Source organism: Ranitomeya variabilis, chromosome 4 (genome assembly GCF_051348905.1).
Source record: "Ranitomeya variabilis isolate aRanVar5 chromosome 4, aRanVar5.hap1, whole genome shotgun sequence".
NCBI classification, from domain to species: Eukaryota; Metazoa; Chordata; class Amphibia; order Anura; family Dendrobatidae; genus Ranitomeya; species Ranitomeya variabilis.
Window position 1 is genome coordinate 742,357,504 of NC_135235.1, and position 22,823 is coordinate 742,380,326.

At 47.0% G+C, this 22,823-nt stretch overlaps 1 protein-coding gene across 2 annotated transcripts in view; it reads right to left on the reverse strand.

Annotated features, from left to right (window-relative positions):
- The window catches only part of LOC143768045 (uncharacterized), a 55,984-nt gene that overhangs the window by 28,486 nt on the left and 4,675 nt on the right, over positions 1-22,823 (reverse strand). Inside the window, exons 2-6 of one of the 2 annotated variants that reach the window (XM_077256700.1) lie at positions 17,506-17,646; positions 17,196-17,375; positions 16,990-17,113; positions 16,811-16,908; positions 16,522-16,612 (exon numbers count right to left, since the gene is read on the reverse strand). In XM_077256700.1, coding sequence (XP_077112815.1) covers positions 16,522-16,612; positions 16,811-16,908; positions 16,990-17,113; positions 17,196-17,375; positions 17,506-17,646 — 634 coding nt within the window. Of the gene's footprint in view, positions 1-16,521; positions 16,613-16,810; positions 16,909-16,989; positions 17,114-17,195; positions 17,376-17,505; positions 17,834-22,823 lie in introns of those variants that run through there. The other variant, XM_077256699.1, reaches the window with a different exon arrangement.

Here is a 22,823-nt window from a genome sequence, read left to right on the forward strand (position 1 = left end):
AGGATATGGATGCCAGTGGTAGGATGGAGTCAGAGAGTGTGTGGGCGTCTAGGTGTGCAAGGTTTCTGCGGGGGTGCGCATGTTGTTGGACATGGATGACCGGTGAGGAGGACAGGGATGAGAAGGGGAGCAGATGGTGGTCGGATAGAGGGAGATGGGAGGTGGTGAAGTTAGATAGGGAGCAGAGACGGGTGAATACCAGGTCTAGTGTATGCCCGTCTGTGTGGGTGGTTGCGGAGGACCATTGAGTAAGTCCAAAGGATGAGGTAAGGGACAGAAGTTTGGAGGCTATTGACTGAAGGGTATCAATGGGAATGTTGAAGTCACCCATGATGATGGTGGGAATGTCAGCAGAGAGAAAGTGAAGAAGCCAGGTGGAGAATTGGTCAATAAAGGCAGTTGCTGGGCCCGGAGGTCGGTATATGACTGCCACTTGGAGGTTGGAGGGAGAGTAGATGCGGACAGAATGGACTTCAAAAGAGGGGAGGATAAGGGAGGGAGGAGGCGGGATTGGGTTAAAGGTGCAGTTTTAAGAAAGGAGAAGACCCACTCCTCCACCATGTTTGTTGCCGGGTCGAGGAGTGTGGGTGAAGTGGATGCCTCCGTAACACAGAGCAGCAGGGGAGGCAGTGTCAGAGGGTGTTAGCCATGTTTCTGTGAGGCCAAGGAAGGCAAGATTGCAGCAGAGAAAAAGGTCGTGAATCACATGAAGCTTATTGCAGATTGAGCGGGCATTCCAGAGTGCTCCAGACAGAGGGAGCAGGGGGGTGGGCGTCAGGGGCACGGGTTTTAAGTTGGAAAGATTGTGGTGGTTCATGTTGGATAGGGAGCGATAGGAGGGAGTAGTAATGGGAGGTATGAGATGTGGTGGTCGAGGGATGGGAGATATGTCTCCAGCAGTGAGGAGAAGCAGAGAGAGAGAGAGAGCAGGTGGGAGAAAGAGAGTGGGCGGCTTGTTTTATGTGTTCTTAGGACAGATTTGAGGTTGAGGAGCAGGTCAGCAGAGGAGGACAGGTGGGGAGGAAAGAGGGAAGGGGAGATGATTACTAGGTTAGAGAGTGCTGGGGTTTGTGATAGCGAAGGAGAGAGAGGATTAACTTTTGCCATGCTTCAATAGTCTCCATGGGAGGCTAGAAGATGGCACCACTCGATCGGCTCTGCTACATAGCAGCGATCTGATGTTCACTGCTATGTAGCAGAAATGCAGGTGTGCTGTGAGCGCCGACCACAAGGGGGCTCTCACAGCAGGCCGGCATTAGTAACCATAGGGGTCTCAAGGACCTCTATGGTTACCATCCTGATGCATCGCCGACCCCCGATCATGTGACGGAGGTCGGCGACGAGGTCATTTCCGGCTGCCCGGCCGGAAGCGCCGCTTAAATGCCACTGTCTGCGTTTGACAGCGGCATTTAACAGGTTAATAGCGGCGGGTGAATCGCGATTTCACCCGCCGCTATTGCGCGCCTATGTCAGCTGTACAAAACAGCTGACATGTTGCGACTTTGATCACCACCGGAGCCCACATCAAAGGGGGAGACACGACTTGCGCAGTACTAGTACGGCGCATGTCGTGAAGGGGTTAAAAAATCTTTACACCAAACCAAAAGCTGCCGGCTATATGTGTGATCTAGTGATGGGAACTGTTAATGTGTGATAGGTGAGAAGTGGAGTTTTTCCAAGAGAGAGAGGTGGGACTGTGGACAGTTCGAGGGGTGAAGGCGGGGTGGAGTCTCAAGGGGGTCCCGAAAATTTTGCCAGTATGGGGCCCCGAAATTTCTAGTGGCAGCCCTGCCCAGGTGCAAGGGCTGTAAGTGACCTGACTGCGGGCTGTGCCGGAGTCCCCGACCTATAGAAATGGGCAACAGAATTCTGTCACCTGCACCATCGGATGCTCCTGTATAAGAGGAGGAGAATCCGGGGACAGTACGATCTCTCGGGAGTGGTCTCAAGCGGCATCGAGGAGCTTCTCCCAGGCCCGTTCATTCTTCAAGAAGGGTTGATCCTGCTCCCTTCCTTCTCAGATCATACCCACTGCATAACAGCGATGTTGCCCCTCCATTTTGAGGAATGTGACAACTGGTTCCAGCAGTCAGCAGTTGCAGTCTTCAAAGCCAGTGTTCCTCCTCTACTGCCCACTGGTTGAATGAGATGTGATGAAGGAACCTGAACTCTATGGGCTCCCAACTCCGATGCCAGTTGTATGCAGTGACCTCACCCAAGATGCCAATTGTGGGTACCTTGTGGCTAGTGGGCACCATAGCATTTCTCCAGTCCTGGTCCTGCCTCGCCTCCTTGTTTCTTCTGACAACCCTAGGTCCCGCAGTCCGTGCACCACTTCCTGGGTCCTAACTCTCCCAACTGCAGTCCACAATAACAACCAGCAATAAAGGCTGCAGCCTGGGTTAGTCCTTGGAGGTTCCAGGAAAACATTCTGCTCCTGCCACCCCTGCTGTTGTGCATGCTTTCTCTGGCTCAGACATTCCTCCGGTCACTCCCTCGGGAGTCTGACGTGATTCCACCATCTTTGCTGTCCACCAAGGACGTTTCCCTGTATGGATGACTAATTGAATCCGGAAACATTTTTTAACGCTTTTTTGGAGTGTTATATATCACATATAAAATTACAGGAGGGGCTGGGGGGGCATACACATCACAGGAGATGCTGGGACATATTCATCACTGGGGAGGCCAGGGGGGAATAGACAACACTGAAGGGCTATATACATTACTAGGAAGCACAGACAGCACTGGGGGTATATATGTCTCTAGGGGGAATATACATCACTGGTGGCACATACATCACTGGGGGCTATATACACATCACAGCTGGGGGGATATACAGTACATCTGGGGTAAATGCAGCACTGGAGAATATATATATCATTTGAGGGCACATACAGCCCTGGGGGAGATATACAGCACTGGGGGAAGGGGGATATATAGCACTGGAAGGGACAGACCACCTGGCAGGCACATAGATCACCAAGGGGTCACAGATCACCGGGGGGGGGGGGGGGGGAAGGGGCATGAAGAAAACAGGGTGGCACAGAGATCACAAGGGGGCACATAGCTGAAGGGGACAGAGATCACAGGGGGCACAGGGAACACATGGGTGCACAAATACCACAGGGGGTACAAACTAGGGGGACACAGGAATGACATAGATCACAGGGGTTAAGAAATGAAGGACAGCATCCAGTCCAGGTGAAAGTGTTCACAAAACGATTCCTTTATTTGCCAAAGTGCAACGTTTCGACCCAAATGGGTTTTTATCAAGCATAAAACACATGGGTAATGGCGGATTCTTATAGGGGATGGATTAACATAAACCAATCCCCACAAGGTATCCGCCCACATCAGAAATAACTCTTAAAATTACATATAATAAAAATACATATATCACATCTTAAATATATTACAGATTCCAAGGCAGAGCACAGAAACCGTCGTATAATGGGCAATAAAACCCGCATAACATGCTGGTTAAAGATCTATCCCTGCGTCCTTGGTAACCATCAACCAATGGGTATATATGTAACAACCACTCAAAACTCATCCCACCTATCAGGTTCAATTAGACAATCCAGCCGGTCACATGTATAGAATCAACCAGTCTAATCCATCAAAGTGTTGCACCAATCATGTATAGCACCCAACATGCACTGTGTCACATAACGGCCAACCAAAACAACTCATTCAGTGATGTTTACAAACATCAGCAAGCCAATAGATGAGCTGCTCAACCGTCCAGCATGTTACTCACCTCCAATCAGCAATCCAGCCGGTCACATGTATAGAATCAGCCAGTCTAATCCATCAAAGTGTTGCACCAATCATGTATAGCACCCAACATGCACTGTGTCACATAACGGCCAACCAAAACAACTCATTCAGTGATGTTTACAAACATCAGCAAGCCAATAGATGAGCTGCTCAACCGTCCAGCATGTTACTCACCTCCAATCAGCAATCCAGCCGGTCACATGTATAGAATCAGCCAGTCTAATCCATCAAAGTGTTGCACCAATCATGTATAGCACCCAACATGCACTGTGTCACATAGCGGCCAACCAAAACAACTCATTCAGTGATGTTTACAAACATCAGCAAGGCAATAGATGAGCTGCTCACCCGTCCAGCATGTTACTCCCCTCCAATCAGCAAATGAGCTACGAACATGTAAGAGCCGTGCTCCACGCCCGTGTGCCGGCGTGCGGGCCTGTACGGCTCCACCCACTTCCGCGCCGCCACATAGTGAGGGGAGCAGCCCATGCCCACCGCCGCATCAACGCGCATGTGCACCGGACTCCAAGCACCCAGTCACGAGCTACACATCCAGAGGAGACACCACTAAGAAGAGACGCTTCCTCAATGGGACAGCGCCCCCTGGCTAATTAAAGCAACCCTCAGTGGTATTATTAAATATAATGGAATGTTTGTATAACTATAAAGCTGGCCTATATAACACCGGGTGGGCCCCATAGCTCCACTTACCGCAGCGTCACGCCAAATGACGCAACTCAGTGGGGTGTACAATGTAAGCCCACCATCGCTGCAGACATTTAGACATATATCATATCGGCCACAACCACGTAACCAATCAAATATTAAGACCCTTATTTAGGCTAAGAAGGGAGGATCATGTGTATGTTACATATTATCCAATGGGTATCAGTCCACCCGTAGGGCCATCAGATCTCATGTCTTCTACCCAACTGAAAATATATGTATGAAAACCTAAAAAACAGAACAAAAAGAGAGAAAAACGAAACATGTAAAAACCAATTAAAAACAATCCTATATTCCGATTAAGTCACTGAATAACCTCAGAGCTCCTCAAGATACGCAAATTTGGAGATTGTAATCAATGTTTAGGCCTCCAGGTTGTAAAGACCCTAATTTGGAGATCCACCTCAATTCTTTCTGCTTTAACATCAAGATACGGTCTCCACCTCTCCTAAGTGGTGGTACCCCATCTATCACCCTAAATCTCAGTTGGCTCACAGTATGTCTATTATTGCAAAAATGTTTAGGGACTGGCAACTCCACCATTTTATTTCGAATTGTGCTCTTGTGTTTACCAATGCGTATCTTAACCTCCTTTGTTGTCTCGCCAACATAAACCAGCCCACATGGGCACACTAACATGTAGACCACAAAATTAGACAAACATGTATATCTGCCTTTAATTTTGATTTCTTTCCCTGTATGGGGATGGTAAAAAACCTCCCCTTTTATCATATTACCACAACATGCACAACCAAGACAGGGAAAATTTCCTTGTCTCGGAGGAGCCAAAGTACTTTGTATAGTGGTCTTACAGGAGACCACATCAGAGTGTACCAACCTGTCCTTAAAATTGCGTCCACGTTTATAGGAAAAGACAGGGGGGCGTGAAAATTCGGCTACATTTGGAAGACCTTTATTTAATAGATGCCAGTGCCTTCTCACAATCCCACTAATCTGGTTACTGGCAGTATTGAATGTAGAGACAAATGGTATACGCTTATCAGCACTTTTAGTTCTCTTATTGCTAAATTGTTGTCGTGTCCCACTCAAGATTTTACTCTTATATGTCATCACATCATCAGGGTAACCCCTATCCAGAAACTTCCTGCACATATCATCCAATCTCGGGTCTAACAGGGTGTCATCAGACACTATTCTTCTTACCCTGAGTAACTGGCTCCACGGTAAGGACTCAACCATCTTCCTAGGGTGATGGCTATCAAAATGTAACAAGCTGTTTCTGTCGGTCTCCTTAACAAAAAGATCCGTCATCAGAACAGATCCCTCCTTGTACACCATTGTATCCAAGAATTGGGCCCGCTCCGATGAGTATGTCAAGGTAAAGTTTAATTCAGGGAAAATACCGTTGAGTTCACCCTGGAATTCCAACAGCTCTATCTCATTGCCATCCCACACAACAAAGATGTCGTCGATGTAGCGCCACCAAGCCCGGACGTGGGACCAAAACTTAGAACTGTACACATGCCGGTCCTCGAGTACCGCCATATAGATGTTAGCATATGTGGGGGCCACATTGGACCCCATGGCGGTACCCCTGCGCTGCAGGTAGTAAACATCCCCAAAGAGGAAATAATTCCTCCTGAGGATGAACTCCAGCAGCGAGAGGACCAGCTGTGCACAATCCCGTCCCACATCCGAGCCCGAAAGCGCCACACCGACGGCATCCAGTCCCCTAGAGTGTTCAATGGAAGTATACAGCGAGACAACATCGAAGGATGCCAATATAGTATCAGCAGTCACAGACAGGTGTTCAATCTTTTTCAAAAAATCACTGGTATCCTGTACATATGATTTGGCAGCCATAGCAAACCCACGCAAAATTTTGTCCAAAAAGATGGCCACCTTATTGAAAATAGAGCCCCTGCCAGACACTATAGGGCGCCCTGGTGGATTATAATAATCCTTGTGGATTTTGGGTAGCACATATATTAGTCGTCTGACAGGGCATCCAACAATAAGGAACTCAGATAGCTTCAGGTCAATGAGGCCCTCACGAAGGGCATCACTGACCAGAGACCGTAATTCCTCTTGAAAACGGGCCGTGGGGTCATAAGACAATTTACAATAGACATCTTCATCAGTTAGCTGTCGCATAATCTCCGCCTTATATTTATTAGTATCCATCACCACCACCGCCCCACCTTTATCGGCGGCCTTGATGGTGATTGCAGTATTACTGGAAAGATTGTCAATTGCTTTCTTCTCATCAGATGTCAAATTAGGCTGACCACGATACCTAAACTTCTTTTTAAGGTTTCCAACATCTCTCTCGACTAACTGTATGTAGGCCTCTACAAAATGATTATCGACGGGAGGCTGAAATTTACTCTTATTGTACAGACCCACCCCTTGCAGAGAATAGCCCGTTACAGGATCATCTACCACGCTATCTCTATCTTTCTTATCAGAAAAAAATGAAGCAAGACGACATCTCCTGAAAAATGAAAATAAATCCACTTCCACATTAAACCAATCAGGTCCATTTGTTGGACAGAACGACAGTCCCTTCTCCAACACTCTTACTTCTAATTCAGTCAATACAACAGATGAGATATTTACCACCAATGTCTTTTCAATTAGTTGTTGGTCCCCCGTTTCTCCTCTATATTCTTCATCCTCGATGTGGTATTGCGTGTCAGTCTCTGATTCTGCGGCGGTCTTTTTCCTTCTGTGTTTCCTGCCTCCTCTCCGGCTCCTTCTCTTTGAATAGCATTTTCGGCAGGGCCTCTCCCTAAAAAATGCGTTGAAGTAGACGTGCCTGCATTAGTATCGTCCGCGGAGTCTGATTCACCTGTAGTGAAGCCGAATTGTTGGTTCCTTTCCACCATGCGCTTTTTTCTCCTAGTCTGGAAAGAATTCCTATTCTTCCTGTTTTTAAAAGAAGATGGTTGCTGTCCCATTTGCCAGGAGAAGACACGGCCGTTTTTGTAATCTTCCGCGTCACGGAACCATTTAGTTCTTTTAGTACCCTCGATATCTCTCCGAAATTTCAATAGGGTCTCTTCCAATAAATTTTTGCAGGAACTTAAATCTTGCACCGTCAATTGTACAGCTAACTGCTGCTCCAAGTCAGCAATGTTCTTTTGAATAGTCACTGCTTCCAATTGTAAATACTCGATGTTAAGGAGCATCAGGTCAAAGCAGAACTTATTAGTTATAGACTAATAAGTCTTCCAAATGTAGCCGAATTTTCACGCCCCCCTGTCTGTTCCTATAAACGTGGACGCAATTTTAAGGACAGGTTGGTACACTCTGATGTGGGCTCCTGTAAGACCACTATACAAAGTACTTTGGCTCCTCTGAGACAAGGAAATTTTCCCTGTCTTGGTTGTGCATGTTGTGGTAATATGATAAAAGGGGAGGTTTTTTACCATCCCCATACAGGGAAAGAAATCAAAATTAAAGGCAGATATACATGTTTGTCTAATTTTGTGGTCTACATGTTAGTGTGCCCATGTGGGCTGGTTTATGTTGGCGAGACAACAAAGGAGGTTAAGATACGCATTGGTAAACACAAGAGCACAATTCGAAATAAAATGGTGGAGTTGCCAGTCCCTAAACATTTTTGCAATAATAGACATACTGTGAGCCAACTGAGATTTAGGGTGATAGATGGGGTACCACCACTTAGGAGAGGTGGAGAGCGTATCTTGATGTTAAAGCAGAAAGAATTGAGGTGGATCTCCAAATTAGGGTCTTTACAACCTGGAGGCCTAAACATTGATTACAATCTCCAAATTTGCGTATCTTGAGGAGCTCTGAGGTTATTCAGTGACTTAATCGGAATATAGGATTGTTTTTAATTGGTTTTTACATGTTTCGTTTTTCTCTCTTTTTGTTCTGTTTTTTAGGTTTTCATACATATATTTTCAGTTGGGTAGAAGACATGAGATCTGATGGCCCTACGGGTGGACTGATACCCATTGGATAATATGTAACATACACATGATCCTCCCTTCTTAGCCTAAATAAGGGTCTTAATATTTGATTGGTTACGTGGTTGTGGCCGATATGATATATGTCTAAATGTCTGCAGCGATGGTGGGCTTACATTGTACACCCCACTGAGTTGCGTCATTTGGCGTGACGCTGCGGTAAGTGGAGCTATGGGGCCCACCCGGTGTTATATAGGCCAGCTTTATAGTTATACAAACATTCCATTATATTTAATAATACCACTGAGGGTTGCTTTAATTAGCCAGGGGGCGCTGTCCCATTGAGGAAGCGTCTCTTCTTAGTGGTGTCTCCTCTGGATGTGTAGCTCGTGACTGGGTGCTTGGAGTCCGGTGCACATGCGCGTTGATGCGGCGGTGGGCATGGGCTGCTCCCCTCACTATGTGGCGGCGCGGAAGTGGGTGGAGCCGTACAGGCCCGCACGCCGGCACACGGGCGTGGAGCACGGCTCTTACATGTTCGTAGCTCATTTGCTGATTGGAGGGGAGTAACATGCTGGACGGGTGAGCAGCTCATCTATTGGCTTGCTGATGTTTGTAAACATCACTGAATGAGTTGTTTTGGTTGGCCGTTATGTGACACAGTGCATGTTGGGTGCTATACATGATTGGTGCAACACTGTGATGGATTAGGCTGGTTGATTCTATACATGTGACCGGCTGGATTGTCTAATTGAACCTGATAGGTGGGATGAGTTTTGAGTGGTTGTTACATATATACCCATTGGTTGATGGTTACCAAGGACGCAGGGATAGATCTTTAACCAGCATGTTATGCGGGTTTTATTGCCCATTATACGACGGTTTCTGTGCTCTGCCTTGGAATCTGTAATATATTTAAGATGTGATATATGTATTTTTATTATATGTAATTTTAAGAGTTATTTCTGATGTGGACGGATACCTTGTGGGGATTGGTTTATGTTAATCCATCCCCTATAAGAATCCGCCATTACCCATGTGTTTTATGCTTGATAAAGACCCATTTGGGTCGAAACGTTGCACTTTGGCAAATAAAGGAATCATTTTGTGAACACTTTCACCTGGACTGGATGCTGTCCTTCATTTCTTATCTGGTATGTACATCTTCCATGGGGGTCCAGTGGAACTAGGACGTGCATCCGTTTATCCGTGTGCTGTTGGCCAGCTACCCTTTATATAGATCACAGGAGTGGCACAGATCACAGGGGGGGAATATAGCTGGGGGAGCAGAGAGATCACAGGGGGAACAGATCACCGGGGGGTGGCACAAAGATCATAGAAAGGGGGGCACACAGCTGGGGGGGGGTCACAGAAATCACAGGGGACATATAGATTTGGGGCACAGATCACAGGGGTGCCCATAGATGGAGACACAGATCAGAGGAGGGTCATAGAGTGGGGGGGCACAGAGATCATATTGGGGCAAATAGCTGAGGGGCAGAGATCACCAGCAGAAAAGTACAGAGCTGCAGACACAGATCACTCTGAACTCTCTAGCAGCAGCTCCTCTTCCGGAACAGGAGGACGGGAGTGCATTGGGCACTAACCCCGCCCACCCCAATGACATCATTCATATGCAGGCAGCGTTCTGTAATGAACGCTGAATACTGTGCACTTGAGGGTTAAGGGGCCGGCAGCTGGCAGGATATGGCTGCCGCCCGAGCCTTGTTGACTCCGGGACCTGCCTGCGGGCCGCATGAGGTTCCCCACCCCTGCCCTAATCACTGCCTACAGACTGTATTCAGCCACTCTCCCTGCTCCTGCAACTCTCCCTTCCTCCCTAGGCTAAAAGCAGATTGCATCTGATACAAACTTCAAAGCACAAGATTAGAAGGGCTGTTAGTATGATGGTTCAGCTTCAGCACCAGTGTCTACACTACAGGACTCGGAGATGTTGTACTGAGCACACACACGCCTGGACAAGCACTCTCTCCCTCCAATAACAACTGTCACAGAGCTCTGCAATGGTGTCACTGTGCCAAGCCTGACGCCGCCTACCATTTTAACAACCCCCTGATGATGTCACATAGCAAGGAATGAGTGTAATGCCACTACTAAGATGGCTACAGCATTACAGTGACCCACAGACAATCCCCGCATGCTTTTTGGCTGTGTAACAGGCGCTATACATGTGGGGTGGGGATTCAATTTTGAAAGTGAGCACTGGATAATGCTCACCGAGTAACGAGCACATCCGAGCACCCAGATAATCAAGTGATATCCGAGTATCATAGAGCACATTCGCTCATCCCTAATCGGGATTCTAAGAAGCCAACAGCATCATTACCCTCCGCTTTCTCTTACAGGCCCATCATAACATTTTTTTCAAGTGATTTTCTAACTTGTCAGCACATTCTACGTGCACTGTTATTTGGATTTTACAGATCTGGACAGGTAAAGATCAAAATCTTCTAATGGGTCGTCCGCCAGGGCCTGGGGTACTCGGTACCAGGTCCGGTCTTAAAGGGAATGTCACGGTGGCTGGGCACCCAGGGCACGAACCGGGTCGCAATTAACCCCTTCCCGACCTTTGACGCATACGCTGCGTCATGAAAGTCTGTGCCTTCCCGACCTATGACGCAGCGTATGCGTCATGGAGGGATCGCGTCCCTGCAGATCGGGTGAAGGGGTTAACTCCCATTTTACCCGATCTGCAGAGACAGGGGGAGTGGTGCTTCAGCCCAGGGGGGGTGGCTTCACCCCCCCGTGGCTACGATCGCTCTGATTGGCTGTTGAAAGTGAAACTGCCAATCAGAGCGATTTGTAATATTTCACCTAAAAAACTGGTGAAATATTACAATCCAGCCATGGCCGATGCTGCAATATCATCGGCCATGGCTGGAAATACTGAAGTCACCCCCCCCACACCCACCGATCGCCCCCCCAGCCCTCCGTTAGTCCTCCGGTCCCCTCCGTCCGCCTGCCGGCTCCCCCGTCCTCCTGTCCGCTCCCTCCTTGCTCAGGATCCCCCCCCCCTGTGCTCCGATCACCCCCCCTGTGCTCCGATCCACCCCCCCACCACCCCTTCATACTTACCGATCCTCCCGGTGTCCGGCCGTCTCCTCGCTGGGCGCCGCCATCTTGGAAAATGGCGGGCGCATGCTCAGTACGCCCGCCGAATCTGCCAGTCGGCAGATTCCTTACAAGTACATTTTGATCGCTGTGGTAGGTTCTATCACAGCGATCAAAATAAAAAAAATAATAAATAACCCCCCCCCCTTTATCACCCCCATAGGGACAATAATAAAATAAAGAATTTTTTTTTTTTTTTTTTCCACTAGGGTTAGGGTTAGAACTAGGGTTAGAACTAGGGGTAGGGTTAGGGGTAGGGTTAGGGTTACGGGTAGGGTTAGGGGTAGGGTTATGGCATGTGCACACAGAGCGGATCGGCCGCGGATCCGCAGCGGATCGGTAGCGGATTGGCCGCAGATCGGCAGCGGATTGGCCGTGGATCCGCAGCGGATTGGCCGCTGCGAATTCGAAGCAGTTTTCCATCAGGTTTACAGTACCATGTACACCTAAGGAAAACCAAATCCGCTGTGCCCATGGTGCGGAAAATTCCGTGCAGAAACGCTGCGTTGTATTTTCCGCAGCATGTCAATTCTTTGTGCGGATTCCGCAGCGTTTTACACCTGTTCCTCAATAGGAATCCGCAGGTGAAATCCGCACAAAAAAACACTGGAAATCTGCTGTAAATCCGCAGGTAAAACGCAGTGCCTTTTACCTGCAGATTTTTCAAAAATCGTGCGGAAAAATCTCACACGAATCCGCAACGTGGGCACATAGCCTTAGGGTTAGGGTTGGAATTAGAGTTAGGGTTGGAATTAGGGCTAGGGTTTGAAATAGGGTTAAGATTAGGCTTGTGGTTAGGGTTACGGATAGGGTTAGGGGTGTGTTGGGGTTACAGTTGTGGTTAGGGTTGGGATTAGGGTTACGGTTGGGATTAGGGTTAGGATTAGGGTTGGAATTAGGGTTACGGTTGTGTTGCGGTTAGGGTTATGGTTAGGGGTGTGTTGGGGTTAGGGTTGTGATTAGGGTTATGGCTACAGTTGGGATTAGGATTAGGGGTGTGTTGGGGTTAGTGTTGAAGTTAGAATTGAGGGGTTTCCACTGTTAAGGCACATCAGGGGTCTCCAAACGCAACATGGCGCCACCATTGATTCCAGCCAATCTTGCGTTCAAAAAGTCAAATGGTGCTCCCGCCCTTCCAAGCCCCGACGTGCGCCCAAACAGTGGTTTACCCCCACATTTGGGGTACCAGCGTACTCAGGACAAACTGGGCAACAACTGTTGGGGTCCAATTTCTCCTGTTACCCTTGCAAAAATAAAAAATTACTTGCTAAAACATAATTTCTGAGGAAAGAACAATTATTTTTTATTTTCACGGCTCTGCGTTGTAAACTTCTGTGAAGCACTTGGGGGTTGAACGTGCTCACCACACATCTAGATAAGTTCCTTGGGGGGTCTAGTTTCCAAAATGGGGTCACTTGTGGGGGGTTTCTACTGTTTAGGCACATCAGGGGCTCTGCAAATGCAATGTGACGCCCGCAGACCATTCCATCAAAGTCTGCATTTCAAATGTCACTACTTCCCTTCCGAGCCCTGACGTGCGCCCAAACAGTGGTTTACCCCCACATATGGGGTATGAGCGTACTCACAACAAACTGGGCAACAAATATTGGGGTCCAAATTCTCCTGTTACCCCTGTGAAAATAAAAAATTGCTTGCTAAAACATCTTTTTTGAGGAAAGAAAAATGATTTTTTATTTTCACGGCTCTGCGTTGTAAACTTCTGTGAAGCACTTGGGGGTTCAAAGTGCTCACCACACATCTAGATAAGTTCCTTGGGGGGTCTAGTTTCCAAAATGGGGTCACTTGTGGGGAGTTCCTACTGTTTAGGCACATCAGGGGCTCTGCAAACGCAACCTGATGCCCGCAGAGCATTCCATCAAAGTATGCATTTCAAAACGTCACTACTTCCCTTCCGAACCCCGACGTGTGCCAAAACAGTGGTTTACCCCCACATATGGGGTATCAGCGTACTCAGGAGAAACTGGACAACAACTTTTGGGGTCCAATTTCTCCTGTTACTCTTGCAAAAATAAAAAAATTCTGGGCTAAAAAAATATTTTTGAGGAAAGGAAACATTTTTTATTTTCACGGCTCTGCGTTATAAACTTCTGTGAAGCACTTGGGGGTTCAAAGTGCACACCACACATCTAGATTAGTTCCTTGGGAGGTCTAGTTTCCAAAATGGGGTCACTTGTGCGGGAGCTCCAAAGTTTAGGCACACAGGGGCTCTCCAAACGCGACATGGTGTCCGCTAATGATTGGAGCTAATTTTCCATTCAAAAAGCCAAATGGCGTGCCTTCCCTTCCGAGCCCTGCCGTGCGCCCAAACAGTGGTTTACCCCCACATATGGGGTATCATCGTACTCAGGACAAACTGGACAACAACATTTGGGATCCAATTTCTCCTATTACCCTTGGGAAAATAAAAAATTCTGGGCTAAAAATCATTTTTGAGGAAAGAAAAATTATTTTTTTATTTTCACGGCTCTGCGTTATAAACTTCTGTGAAGCACCTGGGGGTTATAAGTGCTCACTATGCATCTAGATAAGTTCCTTGGGGGGTCTAGTTTCCAAAATGGGGTCACTTGTAGGGGAGCTCCAATGTTTAGGCACACAGGGGCTCTCCAAACGCGACATGGTGTCCGCTAACGATTGGAGCTAATTTTCCATTCAAAAAGTCAAATGGCGCTCCTTCCCTTCCGAGCCTTACCATGTGCCCAAACAGTGGTTTACCCCCACATGTGAGGTATTGGTGTACTCAGGAGAAATTGCCCAACAAAATTTAGGATCCATTTTATCCTGTTGCCCATGTGAAAATGAAAAAATTGAGGCAAAAATAATTTTTTTGTGAAAAAAAAGTACTTTTTCATTTTTACGGATCAATTTGTGAAGCACCTGGGGGTTTAAAGTGCTCACTATGCTTCTAGATAAGTTCCTTGGGGGGTCTAGTTTCCAAAATGGGGTCACTTGTGGGGGAGCTCCAATGTTTAGGCACACGGGGGCTCTCCAAACGTGACATGGTGTCCGCTAAAGATTGGAGCCAATTTTTCATTCAAAAAGTCAAATGGCGCTCCTTCCCTTCCGAGCCCTGCCGTGCGCCCAAACAGTGGTTTACCCCCACATATGAGGTATCAGCGTACTCAGGACAAATTGGACAACAACGTCCGTGGTCCAGTTTCTCCTTTTACCGCTGGGAAAATAAAAAAATTGTTGCTAAAAGATCATTTTTGTGACTAAAAAGTTAAATGTTCATTTTTTACTTCCATGTTGCTTCTGCTGCTGTGAAACACCTGAAGGGTTAATAAACTTCTTGAATGTGGTTTTGAGCACCTTGAGGGGTGCAGTTTTTAGAATGGTGTCACTTTTGGGTATTTTCAGCCATATAGAACCCTCAAAATGACTTCAAATGTGAGGTGGTCCGTAAAAAAAATGGTTTTGTAAATTTTGTTGTAAAAATGAGAAATCACTGGTCAAATTTTAACCCTTATAACTTCCTAGCAAAAAAAAAAATTGTTTCCAAAATTGTGCTGATGTAAAGTAGACATGTGGGAAACGTTATTTATTAACTATTTTGTGTCACATAACTCTCTGGTTTAACAGAATAAAAATTCAAAATGTGAAAATTGCGAAATTTTCAAATTTTTTGCCAAATTTCCGTTTTTTTCAAAAATAAACTCAGAAATTATCGACCTAAATTTACCACTAACATGAAGCCCAATATGTCACGAAAAAACAATCTCAGAATCGCTAGGATCCGTTGAAGCGTTCCTGAGTTATTACCTCATAAAGGGACACTGGTCAGAATTTCAAAAAACGGCAAGGTCATTAAGGCCAAAATAGGCTGGGTCATGAAGGGGTTAAAGGGGAACGGTCATTAAAGGGGTTTTTGAATAAAGTTTGTCTGGACGTCACCTGCGGTGTTTGGTCAGTGGGGACCGACGCCGCTTAAAGGGGTCCTCTGGGCTGATGGTACGGCAGCTAGATGGTGATGCTTCCCACAGGTGAAGTGGAGTCCCCAGGGCTCCCAAGGTATATGGCAAAAATGGGGGGTTGCCGATAAATAGAGGACACAGGGTTGCAGTCTTTACCTGGTTTACTGAGATGATATTCAGCCTCAGTCCAGGGTACCGGCAACAGGTACAGAAGGAGTCCAGGCAGCCCGGAAACAAGTGGAACTCCCCTTGGCAGGTCAGGTTGGGAGCCTTCCACTTTGCACTCACTATTAGTCCCTTGCTACCTGAAGTGTCCTCACAAGGTCCTCGTTTTTCCCTGTCCTGGGACAGTATCTGTATGGAAGGCAGCTTGAGCAGTTCCTTCTGGGGTCTCTGCACGGTGACTCCAGGCTCCTGAATGCTGCTGTACCACAGGTGTGGTGTGGGCAACTCACGTATAGTCCTATGCCCTCTGGTTTTGCTATGGGGCTTGCAGTTCCCCACAGCCTAGCCTCGGGCTCCCGGTACCCAGTTTCTGCGCTCTGGCTTAAGGAGGCCCACTCGCAGCCTCCTCTAGCCCTTGATCTCTCCTCTGCTCCTTTCCCTTCACTGTCTGCTCCAGACTAAACTGACTCCTCCTCCAGACCAGGATCTTTATTCAGGGAAGCTGCACTGAAACCGGGTTTAGAGCTTCCCCTCCTGGCCTGGATTCAGGTGTTGTGTGCATGGTTTATGTGCCAAAGAAATTCTTCTTGTTTCCAGGCATAGCACTACCCTCCCCGAGAGGAAGGCAGCACTACTGTGGTACCCGAACTCCTGGGGTGCCACACTAATCCCAGGGGGTAGGTGGATCCTCCATGTTGTAAGTTCAATAGAAAAGGGCTTTCACAAAATCATTTGAACATTTTCAGGTGGAGGAGAATGTTCAATTTTAGAGGCAAAATGGTGATCACACAATTGTGATACGGCCAAACTACACGACTGATAAAGCAGCCACAGCCGGTGACTGAAAAGAATCTGTGACTTCTCTGTATTTAGTGGTCACTACTCACCTGGGTAGTCATATGTTGGAATCTCCTCTTTACACCGCTCATCACCCCTCACATATGTCTCTGTAGTATTAATATGGGTCAGATCTTCACCCTGAAACAAATGTTGTAAATGTCACAGACAGATGGAGAAGTCACATCTATGAAGAGCTCTAATTCTGCCATCTCCACCGTTCTCATTACACAAGTATAAAACATATAATACTGGTGGATAAAACAAGACTGAGCACAAGACCTTCACAGCCGTCTACACATCATAGGGGAGATCTCATGACACCTTCTCTCCATCTACCTGATGATCCTGAGGAACATAGAGATCTTCTTGTTTACAGTCCTGTGGAAGAAGAGGATGAGGACATCTCTCTGGTGTTGTCCTCTTACTGGATAGATCTGGGGGAAACACATACAGGGACTGAATTCATTCTTTACATGCAGATAATTAGGCCATGTGTATTTAGTCCTGTCTATTACCTGGTGATGTGAGGGGCTGGGGAACCTCCATCATGACGTCCTTGTACAGATCTTTGTGTCCTTCTAAATACTCCCACTCCTCCATGGAGAAATAGACAGCGACATCCTGACACCTTATAGGAACCTGACACATACAATGATACCGTCATCCCCCGATCCCTTCATAGTGTTACTGTATAATGTCCCAGCATTCCCAGCAGTGTCACCTCTCCAGTCAGCAGCTCAGTCATCTTGTACGTGAGTTCTAGGATCTTCCGGTCATTTCGGTCCTCATTTATCAGGGGGTGAGGTGGAGGCCTAGAGACTGGGCTCAGGGGACTTCCCCATCCCTCAGACACAGGGTCCTGACAGCGCTCACTAGAGGTCTTCCTCACTACTGTGTAATCCTGGTTATGGAGAGACACATTAATAAATCTCACTACAGACATTTCCAGAGTCCTCACCTCTCCAGTTCTGTCCATCTGTTATTCCCAAAGATAAGAATGATGTAATGTGACGGTCATCAGAATCTCTCACCTCTCCAGTAAGCCGGAAGAGGATCTCTAGGGTGAGGTGTAATATCCTCTCCACCATCTTGTTCCTGTCGATATCCATCCTTGAGGATTCATTCAGAAAAATTCTCCTAATATACAAGATGTCCACTGAGAAGATCTGATACTGTAGGGAAATGAATAGGAAGAAAATGAGCCAATGTAACCTCATAAAGAATGACAACAAGGTGAACCATACTAGGAGAAAGAATATGTAGATATTGTATTCTCTAGTCTTGTACAGACCGGAACACAAGTTGAATTGCTGACCACGACATCTCTTCCATGCTCCCAATCACTAGCTAAGTTGGCCACTGCTTAGGCAACTTATTGGCTGTAGGAATCATTTGTTTTTTTGGACTGAAACCATCATTGATTGTGGATACTTCACACTAGACCTTGGAAATCAATGTCCCAGAGTCTGGAGGAAGAGCGGAGAGACAGACAATCCAAGCTGCTTGAGGACTAGTGTGAAGCTTCCACAATCAGTGATGGTTTGGGGAGCTATGCCATCTGCTGGTGTAGGTCCACTGTGTTTTATCAAGACCAAAGTCAGTGCAGCAATCTACCAGGAAGTTTTCGGGCACTTCATGCTTCCCTCTGCCGACAAGCTTTTTGGAGATGGAAATGTCAGGGTATGTGCACACGTTGCAGATTTGCCTGCGATTTTTCTGCACTGAATCTGCATCTCTTGGCAGAAAACGCAGGTGCATTTTTGATGTGTTTTTTGCGCGTTTTTGTAAGCTAAATAAAGATGTATTATTGAACAAAAATATTTGTGATGTAATTTCTTGTCCAACCTCCTTTTTTACGTTTGTCCAACCCACACTCCATTACACACACAGATAGATAGATAGAAGGAATGAGATGAAGGAATGAGATAGATATATCTATCTTATTCCTTCTATCTATCCCTCCCGTTCCTTCTATCTATCCCATATCTATAGATAGAAGGAATGAGATAGATCTATTATATAGATAGATCTACATATAGATAGATCTATAGATATATGAATAGATAGATCTATTTATCTATCTATAGATATATGTATGGATAGATATATCTATGGATAGATGTAGATAGATATATGGATAGTTAGGCTACTTTCACACATCAGGTTTTTTTCAGGCAGGCAGGATCCTGCAAATTTTTGAAAAAACGGATCAGTTGCAAATAGTGAAAAACTACTAATCCTATAGTAGTGAAAGTTAAAAAAAAGAGCCAGAAAAAAGTATTTTAATATTCTTAATTTCACCATACTTATCATATTCGATCACCTGCAAAAAATTAAAAATAATATACCAACCGTATACTCCCTGTCCGACGCAGTCCAATTAATAACGAGTGTCCCACGACGATCTCCCCTATAGAACAGTGACATCGGGTGATGTCACCGCTCTATAGGCCTCCAGTGATACACTGACAGGAGACAATGATCCGATGGGTGTTGAGGTCCGGTCCGGGGCCTCCCATCTTCTTACAATCACATCCTCTTCTTGTCTTCATGCTGCAGCTCCGGCGCAGGCGTACTTTGCCCTGTTGAGGGCAGAGCAAAGTACTGCAGTGAGCAGGCGCCGGGAAAGGTCAGAGAGGCCCAGCGCCTGCGCAATGCAGTACTTTGCTCTGCCCTCAACAGGGCAGACAAAGTACGCCTGCGCCGGAACTACGGCGTGAAGACAAGAAGAGGACATCATTCAATGAAGATGGGAGGCCCCGGACCGGACCGCAGCGGGGAATGCCCCTGGGTGAGTATATTATAACCTCTTTTTCTCATCTTTCAGAATACATCGGGGGCTTATCTACAGCATTCGAGAATGCATAGAGAATAATGGAGCCTCCAGCACCGACCTCCACCCGCAGAGCCGCACTCCACATAGAGAATAATGGAGCCTCCACCACCGACCTCCACCCGCAGAGCCGCACTCCACATAGAGAATAATGGAGCCTCCAGCACCGACCTTCACCCGCAGAGCCGCACTCCACATAGAGAATAATGGAGCCTCCAGCACCGACCTCCACCCGCAGAGCCGCACTCCACATAGAGAATAATGGGGCCTCCAGCACCGACCTCCACCAGCAGAGCCGCACTCCACATAGAGAATAATGGAGCCTCCAGCACCGACCTCCACCCGCAGAGCCGAACTCCACATAGAGAATAATGGAGCCTCCAGCACCGACCTCCACCCGCAGAGCCGCACTCCACATAGAGAATAATGGAGCCTCCAGCACCAACCTCCACCCGCAGAGCCGCACTCCACATAGGGAATAATGGAGCCTCCAGCACCGACCTCCACCCGCAGAGCCGCACTCCACATAGAGAATAATGGGGCCTCCAGCACCGACCTCCACCAGCAGAGCCGCACTCCACATAGAGAATAATGGAGCCTCCAGCACCGACCTCCACCCGCAGAGCCGCTGTCATGTCCCACGACTTGGGAAATCATTCAATGTTTTGCATTGCTTGTGTTCTATCCTTCTTTCTAGGCAGAAGTTTGCTTTTCCCTGTATTTTGTCCCAACTCTCTCACTGTAGTCCTGTGATGTATGTTTGGTCACGCCCTTATTCTCCATTTTGTCATCATCACCATATCTGTATGCATCTTCTACATGTCCTCTGTTGAATATTCCTTTTTACCTGCTACTTTCATCATAATACAAGAATTTCGGTTAAAGCAATCCTCTTTTCCTGGAGTCTTCTTACATGAGATCGTGGCTGAGTTAAGCTATCTGATAAATCGGTATGAACGTGAGTACAGGTCAATACGGAAGCGCCCAAAAGAATAGGTCTATCCAGGCACCACTGCGTTCTACATACCCATGAGTCAGAATAGTAAAAAGGAATAGCCTGCCTTCAGAGACAGTAACTCAAGGTCTGTGCTGAACCTCAGTGGAAAAGGACATTTCCCAGATACACAGTAACCCAGTTCCCAGCCAGACCCCAGCGTGCATAGAAGCACACACTGCAGATAAACAGTGAGAAGTATAACCCTCATCATCCACTCTTCCTGCCTGCAAACAAATCATGTCTGAAGCGAGGTATACAATGTCCCTACCAGACTTACAGACACAGGAAAGAGACCTAGATCCCCATCCACCAGCTAGTGAAAGGGGAAAACGTACAGTTAAACCTACATGGAAAGTCATGGAGAATTTAGAGACTGAAAAAGGTGTTGTATATCGTGATGTGTCTTCACTATGGGAGAAAGTGCTGAGTCACATAGACACTGTATCAAGGCCTGCTTCTCATGAGTTACCACTAGAGGGAGTCCTAGAACAATTATGCACAGCATACCAAAGGTATATGGAGAAGACTGACCAATACATTACTCTCCTGAAAAAACTGAATCTGCCAGAGACTTTAAAAGAATTGCAAAGTTTCCAGCAACTTAATTCTGAAAGGGACTACACCGTACGCGACATTAAGACAAAGATAGAGGCTAAAATTGCACGGACACCAGATGCATCATCTCGCTCATCCAAATCGTCTAAGCACTCAAAACGCTCATCTAGGTCAAGTTCATCAAAATATTCCACTCTCAGCCAGCAGCTTATAAGGGCACGTGCTAAGGCAGAAACGTCTAAGATACAAGCAGCCTTTGCGCAAAGGAGAGCAGAAATGGATGCAGCCACAGCACAAAAGAGAGCAGAAATAGAAGCAGCCAGAGCAGAAATGGATGCAGCCACAGCACAAAAGAGAGCAGAAATGGATGCGGATGCAGCACGCAAGGAAGCTCTGGAGAAGGAATGTGAGCACGCAACAGCCATGGCGGAGTTAAGGATCCTGGAGCGAGCTATCAGTGGGAGTCAAAGAGACAGCATCAGTTTGTGTGAAGTGGAGGCGGAGGACCCTATTGAACGCACAAGAGACTACGTGCTAAGCCAAAATGGCGAACCGCAGATCATCACTAACACTTCTGATGGCGTTCATGCTTCTCCAGGACACCAGGATGCCAATCAACTTACAGAACCCTACACTCAAGGTCAGTACAATGCTCCCAAACTTGAACTTCCTTCGTATTCCAGTATGCGCCAAGACCCTGCATCTCATCAAACTCCACAGGCTATTATCTACACGCAACCCAATATACCGGCAGGTCATTATACTCTCGACAACCGCATAGTGCCAGCTCCGCATGTAGCAGAGACTATACCCACCAAACCGGTTGCTGGACTAAATGCATATGCCACTCCATACTTACCCACGTTTCAAGGCCAAGACGTCTCCACTCCTATGTACAACACCGCTCAGCCCACATTCGTGCATCCTAAGTCAGAAAGAACAGACATGTCTGACTTCGCAAGGTACATGATTCGCCGCGAACTTACTAAAACCGGTCTCACAAGGTTTGACGACCAACCTGAAAATTACAGAGGTTGGAAAAATGCCTTTAGAACCGTAACTAGTGACCCCGGCATCACTGCTGCCGAAGAGCTGGACCTGCTAATCAGATGGCTAGGACCACAATCCACAGAGCGTGTCAAGAGACTCAGGTCTGTACATATCAGTAATCCAATGGCTGGTCTCATGGCTGCATGGGAAAGACTAGAGAAAAACTTTGGCAGTCCAGAAGCCATAGAGGATGCACTGTTCAAGCGTCTACAGAGTTTTCCAAAGATAGCAAGCAAAGACAGTTCAAAGTTCCTGGAGCTCAGTGACTTGCTGTTAGAGCTCCATCTGGCCAAGGCAGACACCCACCTACCTGGCCTCAGCTATCTGGACACTGCTCGTGGAGTAAATCCCATTATCTCCAAGCTACCGTACAACGTGCAAGAAAGGTGGACTACACTAGGGTCAAAATACAAGAAAGACCATCAAGTGTCATTTCCTCCATTCTCCTACTTCTGTGAGTTTATAAAAGATGTGGCAGAACGCAAGAACGACCCAAGCTTTTCCTACCAAGAATCCAGTGGCCCAGCTTCACCTCCTTCTAAATACGTCAGCGCACGCTCGAACGACAGAAACCGCAGGGGTCCAGTGTCAGTGAAGAAGACGGATATTCTTCCCATACCAACATCAGCCCCAGGCAAGAGTAACAAAAGTGAAAAGATAGAGAACCCAAATCGTGAGTGTCCCATCCACAAGAAGCCACATCCCTTAAAAAAGTGCATCGGCTTCAGGAAGAAACCGCTCCTAGAACGCAAGGAGCTTCTAAAGAAGTTCGGGGTATGCTACAGATGTTGTGCTTCTACTGAACACCTTGCTAAAGACTGTAAAACTACAATTAAGTGCATGGAGTGTGACAGTGAGGACCACGTACAAGCACTCCACCCATTCCGTCCTGACTCTACACTTACTCCTTCCCC